The sequence below is a fragment of the Puntigrus tetrazona genome, chromosome 14 (assembly GCF_018831695.1).
Source record: "Puntigrus tetrazona isolate hp1 chromosome 14, ASM1883169v1, whole genome shotgun sequence".
Classification (NCBI taxonomy): Eukaryota; Metazoa; Chordata; class Actinopteri; order Cypriniformes; family Cyprinidae; genus Puntigrus; species Puntigrus tetrazona.
In genome coordinates, this window is record NC_056712.1 from 19,092,872 (window position 1) to 19,116,038 (window position 23,167).

Below are 23,167 nucleotides of genomic sequence, written 5' to 3' on the forward strand. Positions count from 1 at the left end.
ATATGCCTTTCTCTTCTTTTTTTTCTGACTTTTCCTCCCACTTTTAATTGTCATTTGTAGTCTATTTGTTACTTTCCAGTGAATGTTGTTACATTTGCACACACATTTTTATAAAACATACTGTATAAACAAAGTTTGCTACATGTTTCGACAAATTTTGAACAAACTGTCTAAAAGTCAAGCGCATCATACCGTTCTGGAAGACACTTCTAAAAAATGTATAATTGAATTGTTAAAAAAAAAAAGTACAAATGTAACATTTAAATTTTAATTAAGTAAAAATCTAACATTTAATAATGTTAAGGATGCAATAATGTAAAACGTTTTAGGTAATATTTCTTAACACTGGTCCTGAATCTTGTCAAAGTCATAGAAAGCCATGTGTATCCTGTCAATATCTGACATCTTACTACACCTAATTTCACACAAATGGAGGGCTTCATATCAACTATTTAGGCTCAAATTTGTTCACAATTAACCTCAATCATTAGATAAGTATTCATCATGCCATTCTGCAGGAAGGTATTTTCCTGTTTATTTATTTTTTCTAAATTTGCAAGCACACTGTCTTGCTGTGCAGCTGTCTCGGAATTTGTCACTGATTTATTTTTTACAGGATTTGGAGTGATTTTGAACCCCAGAAACAGTCATTGCCTCCTACTCTATTTTATGATTTTATGAGCAGTGTCCCATTTACAGACCACACTCGCAGTGGTTGGGCCAAGTACAATTAACATGACTATAACCTTGACCAGACTGCAACTTTAAATCACTGATGTCATCATGTGGGGGATCCGGTATTTTTAAAAAATTTGAGATATGATGGCCAGGAGCTCCTGAGCAGTAAAGAGTCATATATTGTAGTTTTTTACAATGTTAATTTTTCCCCCCCATTTTTAGAGAAAGTAACACTAAAGTTGAAATCTTCTAAATGGTTTAATGAAACTCTTACAGTATGTTTGAAAAATTATAAATGGTCTAACAATGCTTTATACATCATTTTGTCAGAATTTGTTTTTGTACAGTGTGTGTCAAGTTGCATATCACTTAACATTTCAATTGTGCATTTTGGGTATTGCTCAGTGGATTGCCATCAAATTTTTATTTATTTTTATTAGTTTGTGTAAGTTACTGGGGGTGGTATTTCAGTCAGACCACAGTCTTTTTATTAACTGATGCAATTATGGTAATGTTATTCTCTGAGCAATGTATGCAGTAATGCAGTGAATAAAATCTCTATAAAGCAATACAAATACAATAAATATGTTGAAAATCAAAAACAGTGCAATAAAACATAATAGATGGATTAAACAGATGTCCAGACTGCAGTCCCCAAATGCATGTTAACCACAGGTAACAGAAGCTAAGATGTGTCAGACAATAGTTGGAGCTGTGGATGGTGGAGGGTGATAAAGTATGTTGCAGCCATGTGAAAGGCACTTCACTAAACAGAGGACATAAAAAAAACTGCTTTTATGTGTGTATATTATGTTTATAGGTGTCATTAAGAGGTTATATATTGCTAAAATATCAACTTCTAGATTTCAAATTGATTATAATTTAATATAAGTTATTGAATAATTGAATACCATTTCCATGCTTCCACACTGGAGTACCAATACAATGGTGTAGTTTAGCAAATAAGCCAGGTAGTGTTACTATGTATGGGTTTTCGTGGCCTACTTGGTAAGTGTAGGAGGCTAATTGCTGTGGTTTGACAGCAATTATTTCATGTGAGAGTAGGTGGGCTAGTTTTCACTCCTTGGTATGTGTGTTATAGCTCCTACACTGCATCATTGCCCCACCACACATTAGCATTGTGGGTTTATAGGAGAGTGCTTGGTAACATAGAGCCTTGCAACAGCAACTCATGGAATCATTTTCCATCCTGGACTTGGGGTCATGATACAGCTGTAACTCTGTAGTATTAAATGACCATGGACTTGATACACTGTACTTGTCCAGTCAACACTTTGACCGGGACAGTGAACCGCATCACTTTGTGTCTGTCATAAATTTCACTCATTTTTTGTTGGAGCTTTTACGCAAGTTCTGAGAAATGTTCGTAATTGTTTTTTTTTTTTTTTACATGGCTGTTATCTAAAAGTCTTTTCTTCTCGTTAGAGTTTGCATGGGAGTGAACAGATTTGTTCTTCTGGCCAGTCACATCCATTACTCAGAGCAATGCATCTAGGGATATCACACTTATTATGGCCACTCTGCAGAAAAGATACGTTACTCTTATTTCAGGAACTAGTAAATGGCAGCTGGGTTTTACTCAAGGGGCTCTCGTCTCTGGAAGCTCCATATTCCTCTGTGGTTCTGCCATCAGTCTACAGAGAACCTGAGTGGAACTGGCAGTTCAAACAAGGAAAGAGCAATTTTGCTCCGGCCCCTTTTTTAACTTAGACAAAGTGACATGTGGAAATGTGTTTGTAAGGCCTCTGTTTTTACTGTGACTATTTCCCTTTCTACACTGAAAAAGGGATCAAAGATCACTGGAAGCTGGAAGTTAGTGCCCAAGCTCTGACACATTGAAGTGTGGTGCTGATAGTGCATGTTCAGATCTGGCCTGCAACATTTCCTGATCTTATTCCTCCTCTTTCCCTAGCATTCCCTGTCATCACTTTACTCAAGGCTAAATAGAAATGGCAGAAAGCTAGATAGATAGACTCAACGTAGGACATGCAGTTCATGGTTGTCATGTTTAAGATTGGCCCTTCAAACCTTAGCCTGTTTCCTAGCATCACTTGCCAATCCAAGTTAAACAAAACCAGTCCAAGAATTTTAAGATTATTTATTTTTATTATGAATCATCCTGATGGTTGACAGCGGTTATTTATACTCTCTTTGGATTAGTTGAAGCCTGGGATGGGCATGGCAAGGCAGGGAGGGGCGTCCCTTCTCAAATTGATGATACAAAGTGGTGATATAGTTTAAATCCAGCTATAACGCATTCTGACAAGTTGAGTCTGCCATTGATAATCACTTCCTTCACCTCACCGCCACATCCACACAAGCCCTCACTCGAGAAAGAAAAAGACTGGGAGAGAGAGTAGGAGAGGAAGGCAAAGGCATTGCATTGGACCCATCAGTAGCAGCGCACAGCTTACTGCATATATTTAGTCAGGTGGAATAAATTAATGAAATCAGTCCTGTAGATCACACCAACAATAATCAAAAGCACATAGCCTATTTAGACCAATGAGGTTGCTTTTATAAGCCACACTTAAAGCACCCACCGCGAATTGGCACATTTAACTTCCTATGGAATCCTGTCAAATTCCTGTTTCCACATATGCCTTGCAACACTAGTGCCATTGTTAAAGTGCCGCATTCAGTGGTAATCGCTGTCGAAGTTTCCAAAGAAAGCTGCAAAAGCGCTGCGATCCGCAAACTGTCCCGAAGTAGGCCAACTGATCTGGTTCAGTCAGTCTCAAGACTATTTCTTCAGTGGCACACAATTGCGGTTTTATGGACTGGAGTCCTTCCCTACTCATTTTGGTCGCCACACAGTGTTGCGTTTGCTCAGCTCAGCCTTTTCTCTCATCTTTTTTCTCCTCCTTTGTACAGTGGAGCCGCTGTAAACATAATATCAGGCTGATAGAGCCAGAGCCTCGGTGCCCATGTCAGACTGCGGCCCGCTTGCTTGCTAAGGGATTGAGTTCCCACTGCCAGTTCAGCACTGAACATTGTTTTCTTTGGGCCCAGGCCACTCGAGGCATTTCCAGCCCATTCAAAGTAAACAGCAACACAGCTGCTAAACTCTCCTGTCAATGAAAAAGGGGTTGGCATTCGACCTCCACCTTCCAGGGTTCTCCTAATAATGCGTAGCATTTCTAATTTTCTCATGTTGACAAAAGTCTGAGTGAGAAAAGGAGGTCATTGTTTAGCCTTGTGGAGTCTTTGTGTGACTTCACCCTCTCTGAACCGTGAGGCTTTCTTAACCAACCTCTTGCTGTTACCAACAGAGACCCCTTAGCCCTCAGTCCTGTTACCATTCTCTCATGGACAAAATTCACTTTTTCAAGTCGGGTTAATTAAAATGCCTTGCTGGGGATTTCAAACCTTGCTGTTTTTCAATAGCTTGTCCTACACACCCCCGTCCCACTCCCCCAAAACTTTGTTTCTTTGATTTAAATCCGTAAAACCCTCAAAAGATCTACTTGTGTTGCATTTGGCTTCATTTCGGGTCCCTGAAAAACAAAACAAAACAAAAAAAGCCAATGGAGGGAAACCATATGGCCAGCCAAGCTGGAAAGTGATAGACTTAGCAAAGATTTGATAATTAATAACAATTTCTGGTCAGACAGAATTTCAGGAGAGAATCAAAAACAGACCATCATGCAATCACAGGGCTGTGAGAAATGGATGCTGGCCAGCACAGGGTCAGCTCTGTCAACCGCAGTCCCATGAAGACCGAAGGCTGCTGTGTCTACAGGCCTGGCTGTGATGTCTACAAATAGCTCTCCGATGGCCAATCGCTAACGGTTGCTCCTGGCTAAAAAGTACAAGTTCCGTCCAAAATTTCTTAAAGCCTCCCAAAAGAGAGTCTGATGAATGCTAGAAGGACGTCACTGTGTAAACAGCTCTTGAGCAGCAGACTGAAAGAGGCAGAGGTCAGTGCATGTGGCCTGCATATGCTGGACTCAATCAGGATGCTGATCTCAGAGGTTGGTGTTAATTACACATTATTACTGAACCACAAATGTAGTTCGGGCAGGACCGTTTGGTCAGCGAGAATCTTAATAATGAGTGACGGCTTTGCTGTATGTTTGACACTGCCTATGAGGTCACAGTTGGAGATGTCAATGTGAAAATTTGATTTGTGTTTTTGTGGGGTGTTGTTTTTGGTTTCTTGTTTGATTAGATTAAAGCACGCTGAGATGAGCAAGAACATTAGACTCTTGCTAAAACCTCTACGCTAGTAACCTATAATCATCCCATCACAAAAAAACCTTATTCCCTTGGATGGATATTGGTCTAGCCCCTGAGTGAGTCTCTGGGAACAGTCACAGGAGGAGTGTAAAGTTTATCAACTGCACTCAGAGACTTGCATCTGACCACACGAACATTACTTCTCCATCTCCCTGTATGCAGATGAAATTCCGGTCGAAGGAAAAATCGAGGCAGAAGAGCCAACAGCTGGCCGCTCCTCTTAGTTCTTTTGAGCATTCGGGTCCATGATAACTCCCTAGTAAATTGGATCATCAATCTTCCAGTCATACCGGTGGAAAAAGTCTTACATTGTAGCGTCAGGGTTAGCCCCACATATGGAACTGTTTATAGGCTAATCCTGATAGAGGCACGAGGAGCGGAAGGGCACCAGATAGATCCCACCTCCCACCCATCCAGTCCTCATCCCATTCTCTGAAAAAGATCAACCATATTAACCACTTCCACATTACAAAACCTTTCTGATTGTAGCACTGAGCCCATCTAATTGTGCACTTCCTACAACTGGAAAGAATGGCTTGGGTGTTGTTGTTATCGTTGGAGTTTCTCCATTCAGTTTCATTCCTGTTTGTTCTAGTGCACATTGAACAGCATTACGTAGGACGCACATAATTTTAAAACATTCTTTTGCCTGCCAGCCATGAGTAATTGAAAAGGAGCGAGTGGGAAATTCTGCAGGAATGCTCACGTCCCAGGGTTCAACATCAAATGTTGCAAATTCTGACATCAGAGCCAGGTCAAAGATCAACTCCGTTAAAAAAAAAAAAAAAAAAAAAACACCTCAGGTTTGGCATAACCAATGATGTCTGCAGGGCTCGAGCAGTTCCCATGGAATGTGAGCTTGTAGAATTACAAACAAATCATTCTGCAAGGCAACATCTGGCCATAGTTTCCCCATGTGTTTGTTTGCTAAAACTGAAGGACAAGAATCAAAAAGAGCGCGTACCATTCTGTGGATTAGCACACAATTTAAGCCAAGCCTTTCTGGCTTTCTGAAACTCACGGGGCTGACAGCGTGTGTGTCCGAGGGACCCCAGGCTGTTGTTTCTGGCAGGCCCCTGTCACAACTCTCCACCTCCCGATACTCTCCCCTCTCCGCCTCTTGCCCGCCCCTGTTCGTACAAGCTAGGACAATGTGCATGTAATTAGCAGTTCTATGTGGCAGCAGCAGCTGAGGTCTTGCTGCCTCATGGGCACACGCGGAGTTGGCTCTGGAGACTCGCACACAGGAAGCTCAGGCCTCTGGTTGAAGTGGCCACTGTGCAGACAGCAGGATGCTACAGAGGGAGGCTGTCTTTCCAATTATCACCCAGCAGCAGTTCACAGAGGTGCCAGACAACAATGCAAACTGATGCCTGAGAGAAATAAGCAACTTCCCATCCGCTTGTGGGAAAGAATTAAGATCCATAATGTGGGTTAACAGCCGTTGGCTGGGATACAAGCGGGACAAAAGTGGAAATCTATGAGCCATAAAGTACATTTTGCCATGGAATTAAATGTTTGACTGTTTTTCTCAGTTCTGTGTTAGCTAAAGGGAGGAAATTTCCACCCAGGAAGATGAGAAATCCTTCCCTGCTCTTCTCGGTTACAAAGCTACAGAGCAGAACGACAATGTAAAATGCATACAAACTGACAAAGAAAGGGAATATATGGAGTGAGGGGAAAATCTATACGAGGCAAACCAAGCCCCTTCCCCCTCGCGGCAAACGGATAGGCTGAGAGATTTACGTAATTGCTGAAAAGTTTGGATTTCTTTTTATGTTCAAGTGTTCCATTTAAAAGCAGTCTCATGTCTCATGGTATGCTAATGGCTTTTTTCCTCAGACAGGTCTTTGGCTAGCCCTTTCTCTTCTCTGCCAGAAGTGCTGGTCTACACCATCCATGCCAAGTTTTTCCATAATCTGGCCACTCGCTTTCCATTGGGTGCAATACATAAAATGGAAAGGTCAGTTTAATGTCAACTGTCCGGCCTTAACTCACAAAACTTGTATCATTTTACAAATAAGATCCTTTGTTTTGACATTTATAGTGCATATTTCATTGCTGTGTGTAGCTCAATGAAACTGTAGTTCAATTCAATTTGATGACTAACCTTTTAACGTATTTCAGCTTTTTTTCATAACAGCCAAGTTATGATTAAAAGATAAGTCACAATTTATTTTCTTGTTCAATTTGTCTTATTTGTAATGTCATGTGCTCGGTTTTCAAACACATTATGACTGTGTATGTTTTTCGGAAAATCTTCAGCCTGAGGGCAGCTGTTATTTTTCTCAGCCTCTCAAAGCGCACAAGCATCCTGTCTGGAGTCCAGTTCCTTGAGCATTACAAGGAAAATGACACTCTTCCTTAATATAGACATACATTTGAGTGTCTAAGACAGAAACGCTTCTGCTGCCGTATAGCCTGATCGTGCTTGAGTGTGCAACACGGCTGTTTGAGGGTCATTCCGCGGGTAAGAGTTTTTCACATGAATGTCTGACCTTTGAGAAGCTGATAGACAGCTCGGACACATGTAGAGTATTGCTCTCCCTATCACGCTCATTCTCCACAGCGTTCCACAGGTGGAAGCTCTCTGGACATTCCTCACTCCTGATGTGAACAAGTGAATAGAATAAAGCAGTCTGTAAATCTGGCACATCACCCTTATTGACACACATCACAGATTTATGGACTCACGGCCATGTGTGTGTGCATTAAAGGAAGTGTAAAGCACATGTTTTGCAGCTTAACTTCACGCACGTACCTGCAGCCTTCCAGCAGACGCTTTGCTTTCAACGAATAAAGTAAATGAATCTGGCATATGGGCGTCGATTCAGTGTGTTAAACAAGGTTTCTGTGCTACCCGTTAAGGGTCTGAACGCAGCGTTTAAACGTTTAAATTATTGATTGAATCTTTAACCTATCTAGACAGCTGCTAATCTATTATTAAATGTAAATTGCGCTGACAAACTATTTAATGCCTTTAACATGCATGCCTATAAGGCCTGCAAATCTGCATATTTCAGGTGAGTATGCAAAGACAGTGTCTGGAATGAATAACAAACCATAGCCTAGAAAAAAAATGAAACTCCATAACCATTCTAAACTTGTGAATATGCTGAAACCAGTGGTTTCTCATAGCGAGGAAGGAATTTGAGTTTAGATGTAGTTTCTCACCAGACGGGGGCACTACGGCAGCAAAATGTGGACCAAAAATCACGAAAAAAGAAAAGAACTCCTGTGAAACTATTTCAAGAGTGACGTGACTCAAATTATATGCACAAAATAGATAAATTGCTTAAAATATTTTTGCTGTAGCTGACTCCATGCATGATACCGTTAAATATTTTCCTTCACACAGTGCACAATACAGTAAAACTAAACTTTATTAATAAACTATACTTTCTCTGTGAAAACAGTTATTTATTGGATGCGTATTTGATTCTATATTTATTCATAGCCTATATATTCTTAATCACTTCTGTAATCACCTTGAAAAGCCTTTCTTGCTGGCGAATATAAGCTTGTTGAAATATAAAATCACATCAGTCTTGTTTTATTGCGATTTTTTTTTTATCCGCGCGAGTTCAGAAAACGCAGATGACGCACGTGCCTTTCTAATTCATAACTTGGTGTTCGTCCCTCAAAGTTACCGAGAGTTTAGAGCGTTATTTGAAGCTGTCCCAACAACTACTCGAGTCGAGACCCCAAATATCCCAGAATGACATCACGCGGATCAGCCAGTAGGAGTGTGGAGCGCAGAGTTTGGGGGCTGGAAATCCAATAGGTAGGAGCTCCGCTGAAGTTTCTCAATCACTATCAATGAGGATTTGCATGCCGGACCCAAAAAAAGAGCAATTGGGGAAGAATGAGACGGAATCGTTTTGGACATTTTAAATGATTTTGCAAAGGGATTTTTTTTTCCTTGTTTGCGATGCGCTCTTCTAACTTTTGATGCGCATCTGTATGTTTCAGCGGAGTGGAGAGACAGATGCAACTTCGCGTTTGAATGAGCAAAGCTGGTGCATTTCGAGAAGTTTTCAAAGTTGGAACTATTTCATGCTGGTATTGTAACTCATCTTTAAGTTCCCCACCCCTTGTCCTACCTGTATTTTTTTTTTTTTTTTTTTTTTTTTGCGCGCGCGGGATTTAATTGGCTGCGATCAAGACGCGGATACATTTTAGTTTTTCGTATAGCCTACGCATTAGTCTATTTTGTTGTTTTTGCGTATTTTTTCTCTTTTGTTATTGGGCTGCTCTCAGCCTCAGAGGATTTATGATGCGGTGGGTGAAGTATTGGGGGACAGTGGCTGTGCTGTGCGGGCTGCTCTGCTCTGCTGTGAATGGATGCCCGCATAAGTGCAGTTGCTCGGGCTCACATGTGGATTGTCAGGGTCAAGGCTTCAGGACGGTGCCCAGGGGAATCCCGAGGAATGCCGAGAGACTGTAAGTACGCCTATCATCGCGTTATTTGAATACCGATAATGTAATGACAGCGGCGCGTACCTCTTGTTCACGTCGCGATTTCATGTATTGTGAGCGGGAGATGCAATGAAAGTTCTTTTTGTTACAGCTGTTGTTGGCTTGTAACACACAGTAGTGCCCATGTTACAAGTATTGGATTTTATTGCACACTGAAGCAGGCTGTTAATTTACATAAACGTGCTTTTAGTAATAAAAAAAATAGTTTTGAAGCCAAGTAAACCTATTTTGTATACCAGTGAAGCTGCGTGCCCTTTATTAAAAAAAAGCAAAAAGCGTTGTTGCAATGAAAAAAGTTTCTATATATATATATATATATATATATATATATATATATATATATATATATATATATATATATATATATATATATATATATATATATATATAGAAACTTTTTTTTATATATATATATTCTAGGCTCCTTAACGAACTGTGCTGAAAATAGAATTTGAATTTAAGAAACTGCATTTATGCTTTTTAAATAAGTAAGCAATCACAGTTGCGCTTTGGGTGTCCCACTGATCAATGATGCGATTGAATATATTGTAAACTTGAGAAAGAGAGCAGGTTTAATAATGCATCAATAATAGGCTTTTTAAAATACATAATCTCCCAGATCTTCCTCAAATCGCAATAACTGGAATTGGTCTTGTAGCGTTTTAAACTGGCTATGTAAAACATGTTCACGTGAAATCGAGACAGGCTGAAGCCCATTTATAGTTGCACAACTCACTTCACATCAGTAACTCAACAGATCATTAAGTGAATGCAGGTCACAAATGTTACCACTGGGACTATTGCTTTAATACAGTAATAGTATGTTGCGTAATACGGACACTTTTGTAAACCATTACTATAGTTTTATAAATAATTTGCATTAAGGTGTTAGAAGAAAACTGCATGATACCTTTTATGTTAATTTTGCTCAGTTGAACAGGCTTCATCTTTAAACAGCGTCGGTATCGCAGTTAAAGCAGGTCAAAGTGAAAAATAGTTCTATAGCATAGGTTTTAATTTTAATATCAGTATAGGATATACTCCGTGTCATGTTTTTCTGTAGAGGATATAAATCTTTTTCAAGTACTCTAAGTTTTATGTTAAACAGAAACTCAATGTAGCCTGTTATAAGCTGTCTAATGCATGAGGAGTTTCAGTGAGTTTTGTATTGAGAGTTTGAAAAGTTTGGACTCACATTTCATTGATTATATCCAGAATGTTCTAAATGAGGCTTGAGGTATTACCTTCTTTTCATATGTGTCCACGTCTGAATGCTGAACAGCGTTGCAGCTGATTCTTTCATCCAGTATAATGAGTTTACACAAACATTGACATGATTAATGGACATATGGTGTGAGTGTGTGTATGTACCTTGGCTGTATTCGTTGGGGAAGTTGGGGAACCACAAGTCCGTTGAGGGGCGCACTGCAGCTGAGGACCGGCTTTCGTATGTGTTTAGATTACTTCTAACCACTGGTGAATTTCACTGTGAAAATATCCTTAATTTTCTTGTTTCCACCTGCAGCACTTCTGTCATGATAAGCTATGACAGTTCATTAAGTATCACAACCATCTGGTTTAATAATATATATATATATATATATATATATATAGTTTGGGATCTGTTAGGAAAGAGTTCCAATCTCTTCAGTGGCTAGAGGTCTGGTTGAACCTTCTGATCTTTAACCCCTAAAGGGCTTTTCAGTGGAATTTTTCATGTGGAGAGTAAAATAAATAAGGGTCGTGACCCTCTGTATATTGGATTTGTTTTAAAATATACCCTGTCTGGTTGAGTCTTGCTTAAAGTAGAGACAGATGCAAGTCTTTGTTTGGTTGATGCATATTCTTAGAACCAGTTTTATTAATTGAAAACCAATGGTTTGCACCAAGCTTTGGCATGTGCAAAAATCCAGAAGCACCCGTCTCCGCGTCTCCTGGGTACGATTAACACGCCACCAGGTTTCCCAGAGCACCCTGGAGTGTTGATTTAACTGTAATGACTGCACCTCTGCCCTGAGCAAGGCCCATTTACCCACAATTCCAGAGTTCAGGCACATTTCCCTCTAATAAATGTGCATTTATTTGAAAGGCTTTTCTTTCTTTGACAGCTCGTATGATTTTTGCGCTCATTAGTAACTCCTGTCGCAACTGTAATATCCCCTTTCAGTCACTCACACAATCTCTTTCATCTCCCTCGCTCTAATTTGCACCAGTTACGCACACACTTTGTAGCATTTAATAGCAAATTCTCTCCGCCGGAGTCTTAGGCCCTCTCGCAGTTAACACTTCAGGAACAATGTGGCACTTTGTGGCTGGCGTAGCGTGTTTGGTCTGCCGGATCAGGAGAGAGAATGGCAGCATTCCCTTGCTCTCATCACACTCTGGGTGTCTTAATGAAGTTTCGGTGTGAAACCGCCAACTCCTGCTTTCCCAACTGGAAGCTCCGCCCTTGATTGCATATCCGTTTTTTGTCAGCGTTTGCTTATGCCTCCTGTCAGTTTTTTATTATGGCAAAGAGTCAGCCAGCGGGATAGTGTGTGTGTGTTTGTTGTGTTGGTGTTGGAGCGAATCAGGAGGTGGGTTTGTGGTCTCCGGTGCCCTGCTGACCTCAGTGGGCATATGAAGAGCATATGTGAAGTCTCTCGCTCGGTGAGCGTTCGCACACTGCAGTCTGCCAGACAGCTGCTGGCACGGCTTGTGGGCAAAGACTTCGGGGAAAGATTCGCCACCCAACTTTAGAAAAAAAAAAAAAAAAAAAGTTTTTGTGCACGGAAAATGTTTAATGTGCCTCATTTCAGGCAGTGCATCAAAGCTCAGCGCTGTCTTTGGTGAGTCTGGGAGCCAGCAGACCTCTCGTCACAAAAGTCTCGAAGAGGTCACTACGAATGTCAGGGACCCAGAAGTCTGTGCATCTTCCAAGCTTGTGTCATACTTTAATGGAAGGCTGGATTGGATAATGCGCACGCCTCCGGGCCGTTTCAGGTTTACGAGGGCTCTTGTTTTGCGGGCTTTGTCACCAGAGCAACACATCAAGGGCTTCGTTATTCTCATCAGTACATCTTGTTAGTTGTGGCTGAGCGTAGCTCGAAGTGACAGTGTTTATCCTAAGTTAACAAATATGAATAGAACCGTGTGTGGTTTTATGATTTTGTTACTGTGATGTAAGGATCACGCGCTCAAACACTTGGTTGCAGCTAGCAACCGGTAAACAAAAGAGTCGAACCCTACTTTCTGAATGATTTGATGAGGGTTTTGCTAAGCTTTCGGTAGGCAGAAAGAAAGAGTACTCTTTAATGAAGTGTTGGGGAGTAGTAGTAGTTAATTTTTTCGGGCGTCACTCACAGTAATGTAGTGTGACAAAACCCTACAGTACATCTGAAAAATGTACCATGAGAAAAGAGCTCTCCAGCTGTTCTTTTTTGTGACGTTTGATTCATTTAGTGAATCGTTTGTTTAGACGGTGTAGATGATTCACCGAATCCCTACACATTTTACTCCATGCTCTTAGTTATGACGATTGTTGTAAATAATTTGTTTTTTCTAGTTCACTGCTTGTGTTTAGGTTAACTGCGAGTTACGTTTAACTGTGATTAGGTCACATTATTTGAAATATTTTACTTATTCAGAGTTTTTTGTTATATTTCAAATAGTAGCTTGACTACATGTTTAGCCTAAGAGGTAATGACTTCAAAGTAAACGCTCCACTGCCAAACATCAGTTACGATACAAGAAAAAACAATCCTTTTTGGATAAATTGATACAGGAAACTTAGTGGAAACAGAGCGCCACAAAGACAAATAAATAAACCCATGGTGGCCTGGTACAGAGGCTGTTGTTCGATATGGTCAGCCGGGCACTTTTTTTTTTTTTTTTTTTTTACCGTTCTTCCCGGTAATGACGTCTGCAGAAAGTCTGTGGGAGGGTATCCTTGGTTACCCCCGGACTCCAAGATGAGACTTGTGTTATTGATGAGCCTTTTGTAGCCTGGCTGTCATATTGACTTTCACACAGACGTGTTGAAGATGCCCTTGTCACCTCTCAGCCAAGCGTTACTCTAGTAATTTAAGAAGTCATATAGTGTGCAAGAACACCAGGCCGTCTGCTCTATTAGCTGTTAGGGTTTGAAAATAAACCATCCAGGGGGTAAACTCAAGAAAAAAAGAGAAATATGAAATAATTCATTTTTGTCCGCTCTGCTTAGTGTGAAGTGAGCGCCCTTCGCATCCAGACGTAACCGTAATGAAAATATTTACTAAATGAAACTCTCCCTGAGATGGAAACTGCCAACACTGCTCATAAACAATGAAGAGCAACCCAATGGCTGCTTCATTTTCACCGCTTTCATTGTGAAACTCCAGAGATGAGTTGGCTTTTATCCCTAGGCAAACTCCAACCCAATCTGTTCTAGCAGTAAAACCAGATGATTTTATGTTTTTATCACAAATGGCATTTACCAAAGACAATAAACAATCATCACCAGCCATGCCAGATAATCAAAAATAGAAGATTGCATTTTTGTGGCTTTGGCTACTGACATGGCGGCAAAACAAAGTTGTGACGACTTCAAGGAATATGCCATTGTTAAGAGCTTGTGAGGTGGTGGTAATATGTTGGGAGGTACACCTCAGGAATTCTGGGACAGGACTGCTTGTGTCCAGAAATGTGTGGCAGCCACATGGCTGCTGGGTGCATGGCTCATGGGAGATGAAAGAGCGGTAATAAACCCCCCTATTTGATCTCGCGCAAGTGCAAATGAACAAGCGTCCCGGCGGTGATTTTCCAGAAAGAGGAAAGAGCTCTGTTATGGGAGAGTGAGGAGGACGCAATGAGGCATCTACTATCTGTTTGTAATGCACAAAGTAATTGCACCCTGTTCGCATTACAGTTATTAAAATATCCCTATCTGTGTCTTGCGTCTAGCATCTGCCTTATAATTTTCAGTGGCATACGGATGCCTCTGTGAATTACCTCGATGAAGGAGAAATGATAATTAATGCAGTCATTTAATGAAAAGATAATAGGTGGCTGAAATTACGCTGACAGTTATGACAGCGAACTTGTTCATTTAAAGGCACAGGACAAGAGTAATCTCGTGTATCTGTGCTTTTGTTGTAATTAATCATTATACATGAGAGCCAAATTAGTTCTTATTGATGTATCTATCTGTTGTGATGATAACCTGTGCATCTTATGAGGAGAATATTAATGTGCCGCTATTGTCGGACATGTAATAAAAAGCAGCCTTCTAAGACGTCCAAACCCAAGGAAGAACTCATTTAAGATTCAAAACAGCGATGAGAAGCTTTCAAGAGGAAATGGAGCATACCTATCAGCTTTTGAGGGCTAGACGAGCGTGGCTTTGAGGAAAATAACAGAAGATTACGACAGGAAAGAGGCAGGGTATCGTACGGGAACAGAAAAAGCAGCTCTTTTGTTTTCATGCACATTTTTTCTCGAGGTCTTAGGGCACTTTGGTCGCCTGCCGTGTTGCAATTGCGAAATATCCTCCAGCCAAAATCGCAAAGATTCTTCTTTTCGTCCGGTGCCGTCCTGAGAAGCATGTTTTACCAGAGTAAACCTGGATGAGTCGGCAGAGCAGTCTAGCGGCTTGCGAGGGTGGGGTGGACCCCAGAGGGGGCGTATTGTTAGTCTGGAACACCTGCCGTCTGAATGGGCACCTTATCCCCTCAACAAATTAAAACAAACAATAGCCAGTAGGGGGCTGCCATATCTGTGAACTCCACCTTGTCAGTGTGACCGGAGGTTTGATTGAGTTTCTAGAGGAAGCAGGACTTAGTTAGCTCCCTGGGCTGTTAACACGTACTGTAAAAAACTGACACAGTGAGGACTCAAGTGAAGGATGAAGAGAGAGAGAGGGGAGGAAATGTGCTGTGTTATTAGTGGGATTACATTGCAAGCAGGTGAGAGGATACGAGACGAGAAAACTACAGAAGAGGGAACTACTGGGAGATTAGGGCACGTGAAAACGGAAAGAGAGTGACGTGGAGAGACTGGGAGAGTGAGAATTTGTGGGAACGCTGCGTGTATATATAGAATTGCGGAGAAGTTAAAAGATCAAGGGAACACGATGCATTAAGATTTTTGAGTTCAGTGCAGGAGAAACTTCGTACTGGTGGTTTTTTATTGCAATTGCAAGTGATGGAAAACGAAACTTCGAAACTTCACAAAGGCTGTTGACTGCTTTAACTAAACCAGCGAGACCTCATTAGAACCGATCAGTACTATTTGTAAATAAAACTACAGTTGTTTTATTCAATAGCTGTGTATGCAATTAGATCTCAGCTCTTAGAATATACTGCCGTAGTCTCTTATGCTCATTAACCTGCATTTACTGTTTCAAAAATACAGTAAAAAAAACCTATAATATTCTGAAATATTTTTACAACTTAAAAATAACTGTTTTTATTTAAATATGATTTAAAATGTCATTTATTCCTGTGATGCAAAGCTGAATTTACTGCATCATTACGCTAGTCTTCAGTGTCGTATGTTCCTTCAGAAATTTTCTAATATGCTGATTACTAATATTAAATTTTTTTACTGAAAACAGTTGTCATACTTAATATTTGATTTGTAGAAACCATACATCCTTTTCAGTATTTCAAACAAACAGCTTTTATTTTAAATCTAAATCTTTTTATAAAATTGTGTTTACTGTGACTTAATGTATCCTGGCTAAAAACACTTTGGAACAGTAGTGGACCTCAGTAAAAGATGATGTTCAACAAATCCTTTTAAATAAAATAAGCTCTTTACAGTACCACACAACCAATAAATGACAATAAAAACTATAACAAAAACAACACGGTGAATAAAGTCAGCAAAAAGTAAAGTGATAATAACAGTAATCTCTTAATTTATTCATGCTGCAGTGCATGGTGGGAGCTCTCAAACTCTTAACATGCTTCATCAGCAGTTGTTCAGACAACTCCAGGCCAGTTGGGACAACATTTTTGGGAATATTTTTGTTTAACATTTTTGTCGATTCAGGTAATTCAGTTTTTCTTCATCCGTATGCCAGAAGGTGGGTGTAAGAGATACTGTCATGGCTGGTTTTCACAGCAAGTAATAGCTGCATCTCGAAACCAAGTGTGCTGCCTGCATAGACATCATTATCTTTCTACATGCAAAAAAGCTGGCCAGGTTTTGAAACGCAGCCGATGTCTGGGAGAGGATCATGTTATGGAATCCAGAGTCTGTAAATGGCCTGTCCCCTGTAATATGTTTCCTATATGGCTCATATTAGTCTGCTTGATGTGCGTTTTGTGGTTCTGGGGAAATCTTTTGAAATCCAATATGCCTTTAAATCAGATTTATAAATGTTTATGTATATTATAAGAAACACACTGAGACGGCCTGATGTTAGTGCGTAAGTGTATGCGTGTGTCATTATATGTCACTGTATATTTCTCAACCTTAATCTTTTCAGTGTGGCGGAGCTCCAGTAAACAGTGCCCACAGAGGAAGTCCATAGGCATGTATACTCATTTCGGTGAATGTATACAATGAGACACGCTTGAAACAACTGATAAAACAGTCTGGGAAAAGGATAAAATATTGACTAGAGTGGAAAAATTCTTAGTTTGGTAATATATAATTCATTCAGATGCAAGAGGAGACGTTTTCCAAACATAAATGTTTCCATGCAGTCTGTCTCTCTCAAGCAGTTTGTTCCCATCTTCTCATTTGCTTTGCTTACATGCAGCGCAAAATATCAATCCTCAGACATTTTTGAGGCTTTAGCTGTCTTGTTTTCAAAGAAAAAAAAAACATACCTGGACAAAGACTTTAGAAATGACAAGACTTGTGCACTCGTGGTACTATAAATGGGAGAAAGCACACACTATTTAAGAATAGTCCCACCTTCTGAATAAAAGAGCCAGTGGTGTCACTTTTGCAATGTGAAAATTGTTGCTGCACATAACAACTTGGAAAGTAAGCTGAAATAAAAACCAAATTACATAAAAATTCCACTACTGCACAGATCAAGTGAATCACTACTGCAGACTTGGGCACCAAATCTATCACTATTGCTCATTATTTGTCTACAAATGAATCACTATTGCACAGATTTGGGCTCCAAATGAATCACCACTGTGCATATTCAAGTGAATCAGTATTGTGCCAATTTGGGATCCAAATGGATCACTACTGCTCCAACTTGGGCTCTAAATGAATCAATGCTGTATGACTCGGGCTGTAAATGAACCGCTGTTGCAGCGAATCATCCAAATGAATTACTCTGGCTTCAAATGAATCACTGGTGATCTGATCCATATTTCAAATGAATTGCTGCTGTGCAGACTGAATCACTAGTGTCCTAACTCTAGTTTCAAATAAAGTCTGCTCAGAATCTGGCTCCAGATGATTTACTACTGTGCAGACTTGTGCTCCAAATGAATCACTACTGTGCCAACTTGGCCTCCAAATAAATCACTCTTGCACCAACTTAGGCTTCTAATGAATCACTACTGCAATCCAAATGAATTACTACTGTGCTGTCTTTAGCTCTAAATGAATCACTACCGTGCAGATTCAGGCTCCAAATAGCGTTACTGGTGCGAGATGATCGTGCCCAAACTGGGATGTTTTGGCTTTATGTTTCTATAATGGAGGGAAGTGGAGTTGAAGCAGTTAGTTATAGGACTGCACATGCGCAGTGGCCAGACCAGCCTGAAATACAAGCGCTGTTTTTTCATTTTTATAATTTTTAAGCATAGGAAACAACATTTATGGCACAGCTGACATAACATTTTGTTCCTGGATTGAAATATGGTATTTAAATGTGAGTACAGCCAGCAGTTTTTGAGATTTCAGGATTTCCCCATTCAAGTAGATTGGACTCAATGTTGAAATAACTGCCCGGAGGCATTGCAAATTATGGCTGTTGAATAAACAGACTTTCTTTGAAAGGGACTTTGACCCAGTTAAACGTATTAAGGAAAAAAATTGCATTGTATAGAGTTATTGTACATGCAAAACAGAAAAGGGCAGGTGTATGCTGACGTGACCCTGAGCCGTGCACGAGTTTGTGTGTATGGGAACGTTTAGAGCGGAGGCAGTTCAATAGCAGTCGCCTCCAGCACAATGAATGCAAGGCAAGGTCGGCCTCTCAGACTCAGTATTCCACAGCATGGCACTAATGCTCCCTGGCAGACTCCAGCTTTGAACAGCGATGCCCCGCGGGCATCTGGTGCGAGTCGGGGCCGACGAGGCACTGCCAGGGAGCCTCTGTATTTAAATTCTCTGTTTACTGACTCTTCTGTGAGCTGAGACTTGGAAAAATCATGTTTGAAAGCATAAGTGAAATGCTTTTAAAAAGCTTTTAACTTTTTTCTCAATCCCTCTCCCTTTTCATTTCTTTCCAGGGATCTGGACCGGAATAACATCACCCGGATCACCAAAGTGGACTTCTCTGGCCTCAAGAACCTGCGCGTGCTGTAAGATGTCACTCTGTATCTTTCTCACTCTTACAGTTAATCCTTCCTTTAACTCCCAAGTTCCCCTCCTCTTCCGTGTTGTCTTTACAGTCAAAGCCATCAAAGGGTTTGAGGCTGAAAGCCGGGAGGATTACGGCACAAGTCATAATAAAACAAACTGACATTTAAGCTGAGTAAATCCGACACATTTAACATGACCCTGTGACTGAACCTCGCATGAAGTCATTGCCTTAGATGCAGTCAATCTTCAAGCTTGTTCTTAAGTTTGAAGAATATGTAACAATATATTCCATTCCAGAAACTCGAACCTTTAGAATAAATAAATAAGGGACGGTTGCTCGGAGAGGCGCAGGGCAGCGGTGATCTCCTCTGGAGAAAGTGTTCTTTCAGCTTAATGACTGTAATCATGCATTTCTCCGTGCTGTTTTCTTCCTGAACGAGAGCCCGTAAAGAGAGTGGAATGGAGATAAAAATAAACAAGTGAAAAAAGAGGAGTAAAATAAACGCCCAAGAGAGCAGTCGTAAGCCGAGGCAGTGGCTGGCGGGCAGCACCAAGGCAGTTTAAGGTGGTTTATGATTAACGGTCATGGCATGCCCCAAAAGCAGCCTCTCCCTGGGCCCTGTGAACAGCCTCGGCACCCTCTTATCTTTCTGTAAGGTTTTTGCTGTGATCCCCTCCGTCCTGTCATACCTATGCACTCTCCCACGCACGAGCTTCACTGTGACATGATTTTTTTTTTTCCCATGCTAAAAGAATTGAGAGGTGTAAGCTGCACACTTTTTTTAAATGTAGGCTTTTAGGCTTTTCACATCATGGAACATTTTACAACCTCAACATATTTTACCTCATCATAACAGAGAAATAATCTTTTTTAACAATTATTAATGACTTACATATGAATGAATGAAATACAATTATGGGGCTCTGCAGATTTGAAATAACTTTTCTGCCTGAGCCTGCATGTTGGTTGCACCACATGACTTTGAAATGCATGACAGATTTTTTTTTTACCTGTTGTTAAAACTGTTGATCTTTCCCACCTAAAACCCTTCATCAATCATTCAGTCAATCAGTAAATAAACCAATCGTTCAATCCATCAGCCAATCATTGAATAAATGAATGAAAATTGATAAATATATCATCCATAAATATAAGATGTGTTTGGAGAGTCGCACTACATGACACTTTATAACCTGATTTAATCTTGCCTTGTCTTTACTTTTTTTGTCTTAATTTTTTTTTTTTTGGGACACAATTCCCTCAGTATGTGTCTGCATTTTGGTTGCACGAAGTGACTTTTGATTGGCATTTTTTAAACATTCATTGACACTGAGCAGTTATGTTAATTTTTATTATTTTATTATTTTATTATTATTATTATTATATTTCTGTTACCAAGTAAATAAACAATACTTAGATATTGAAATTCAAAGCCCTTAGGGATGTGCCATTTGCACTGACCTGGGACCCTCCTATAAACCAGCATTTGGTTAATGCTTAAGGCAAGAATAACAAAGACTGTTCCAGCAATACCATGTGTGTTGTCTCACCCTTTCATCAATTGAGAGGTCTTCTGCGCTCCCTGTCAGCTCTTGTGAAAGCATAGGTGTTTGCCTGTGTCCCATGTGTTTCCATGCAAAACTTCAAAACATTTCTGTAAAGACGAGAAAGACAAAGAACAGAAAGAGGGAGAGATGCTGAAAAATGAAGAAAAAGAACTGTTATTATTCCTCAGCACACACCAAAACCCATCTGTTCGGGATCGAAAGGGATTACGTTTAATGCGAATACATAAACCACGGAGGGGTTGATCCCCCATTTGTAAGAATGAGCCAGATAGTTACTCAGACTCAGATTTATGTTAGATGCAGCCTCTATGATATGTTTGTTATCAGCGAAGAATGCAATTATTATGAACAAATCAATTTAGGCACGCCCTGTGGGATGGCTTGTGTTTTTGGCCTGCCATGCTGGATTGTACCTTAAAGCTGCGGCATTCATAAAAAAACTTTGACTTAGCCAAGTGTCTCATCTCTTCCTGACGGAATGATATGACAAAGCATGGATTATGGCTGTAAAAACAGTTGCGTGTCTAAACATTTGCTTTAAAAACATCATTCATAACCCCAGAAAGCGGAAGTCCACTTTACAGGCACTTTTCTTCACGATAGTCTCTCTTTTTGGAGGTTTGCTTGTATTATCTGGAGCCAGATGTAATTTAGTGACTGTGTGCGTCCTATGTTTGTCACTGAGCGTTAGCCCTGATTCAAAGAGACTCAAATATAAACAAGAAATAGCCATGGACATGTGCTGTCTTTTGTAATGCATCTGGAAAATTTTAAGGGCCCTGAAATATAACAGAGTCTTCAGAATAGAGTAGAGTAGAGCTCACAAAATGCCCTCCGGTACATCGTCACAAGCATGCTGGACACGAACGAGGGTCTGCTGAGGCAACCGCACACTTCATAAAATCAGAGAGAAATCTGCTCTGGTTTTCATGAGGATAGCCTGCGTGCTTATCATTCGCTGTTGTGACAAAGCGAAGTCATGAGGTCCTCTACTTCGCTTTTAACTGTCATTTCAATCATTCAAGAGACCTAATCAATGTCAGTTGAAGTTGAACCGCCGGAGTTGATTGGATAATGAACTTCTTTTTTTTTTTTTTCCACAGACATCTGGAGAACAATCAAATAAGTGTGATCGAAAGAGGAGCATTTCAGGATCTGAAACAGCTTGAGAGAATGTAAGTATCAAATTGAAGGACTGATTGAACTCGCATGCTGTCCTGATACATATTGCACATGTTTCTCTATGTGTGTTTTGGACGAAAAGAATTTGTAGCTGTTTATGAGCACCACATTGACCTTGTCAGTTTTAATCTAAAACATCTTCACAAAAACCAAAGGAACTTTGAAAATGTGAAGGTGACCTCCATAACTTTGGTTTCAAGTCCAGCGGGTTTACGTGCTCGTTTGCCCCCTGACATCTGGAGCACAGCCATTTGCTCTTTTCTGGTGAGAATCTTAACACTTCCCAGTGAAATTGACCATTGGGTCAGACCAAACATGCTAGCTATTACTGCCGTTGGACAAGGTCAAAGAATGTCTGGACTGTGGTTTGCATCCTTGAGTTTGTTTATGTGTGAATGTCTCAGTGTGTTTCATTCCTTGTAAATGTTTGCATGGTTCTGTCGGTGTTTAACCGAGTCTGCCGCTGCACGTTAGTGACAAATGTACATCAAAATCAGCAGCCGTCGTGCAGAGAACCCAAGTTTGTCGGTCTGTTTACTTCCTCTGAAGATTCTGTCTCTGTTTTGGTTTTGTGGGTCTGGTTTATCTGGGTTTTAAGATCTACATTCCTCATTTGGTGTCACTCGTATTTGGAATTTCACAGCGTTTAACTCAATGACTAGTGCGTCCACTCGCATTCCCTCCATCTGACACCCGAGTGTGACTCTTTGTTGTTGTTGAAACAAAGCAGATACACAAATAGCTTGACCCCATTTATGAGTGCATGTGCTCCAATTAATGATACAGAAACAGAAAGAACAGATAAGTTTTCATGCTACACATTATGGTGCTTAAAAATTGATTGTAAACCATCAATGAAAGGGGTCAAATTTGAGGTAACTCCTCCCCTTGGTCCATCAAAGCCTGACATCAAAGCATCTGAACTGAGGTCAGTAATGACAAATAGTCTCTAGGATACAGAAAAATCTGTTACACTTTATTTTAAGTTCAAATTCCTGCTATTAGTAACTATTAATTACGATTAATTATAAGGAATTTCATTAACTGTATGTTGTTAAACAGCAGTTCAGTCAATTTAATTAAATGTATTAAATGAGTTACATTTTATTCATCTTAGCTTTGTCAAATATGGGACTGCCCTGACTAAAGTATATTACAAGGTTTCTGTATAGTATTTTTGACATTACAAGAGGTTATCAATCGGGTTCCAGAGCTTATTCCCTAGCAAAACAAACCTTTTTTTCTTCAAGAACGAGTCTGCTTGAAGGCTACAGTAAGAAACTGAATTATAAACACCATAGGTCCTCAAAACAAAATGCTAGTGATGTTCCTCCTCCACATACCTTTTGATTTGCTCTGTGACCCTGCATCCTATCATCAAAACCCACACTCCTGTGATAAGGGTCATCCTACCAAAGCCCACAGTCTGTCTGGCCAGACTCATGTGAGTGATAATAGCCTTTAAAGAGCACTGCTGGAGATAACCTAGGCCATCTTCAGAGGAAGTACATTTATTTCCCATCAGCCCCAGCACAGC

General features: G+C 40.3%; 1 protein-coding gene across 1 annotated transcript in view; it reads left to right on the forward strand.

Moving 5' to 3' along the window:
- The first annotated feature begins 8,721 nt into the window (after positions 1-8,721).
- slit3 (slit homolog 3 (Drosophila)) overlaps positions 8,722-23,167 on the forward strand; it is a 158,652-nt gene continuing 144,206 nt past the window's right edge. Inside the window, exons 1-3 of the mRNA XM_043258066.1 lie at positions 8,722-9,381; positions 18,807-18,878; positions 21,552-21,623. Of these exons, the coding sequence (XP_043114001.1) occupies positions 9,212-9,381; positions 18,807-18,878; positions 21,552-21,623 (314 nt within the window). The 5' untranslated portion in view covers positions 8,722-9,211. The remainder of the gene's footprint in view (positions 9,382-18,806; positions 18,879-21,551; positions 21,624-23,167) is intronic.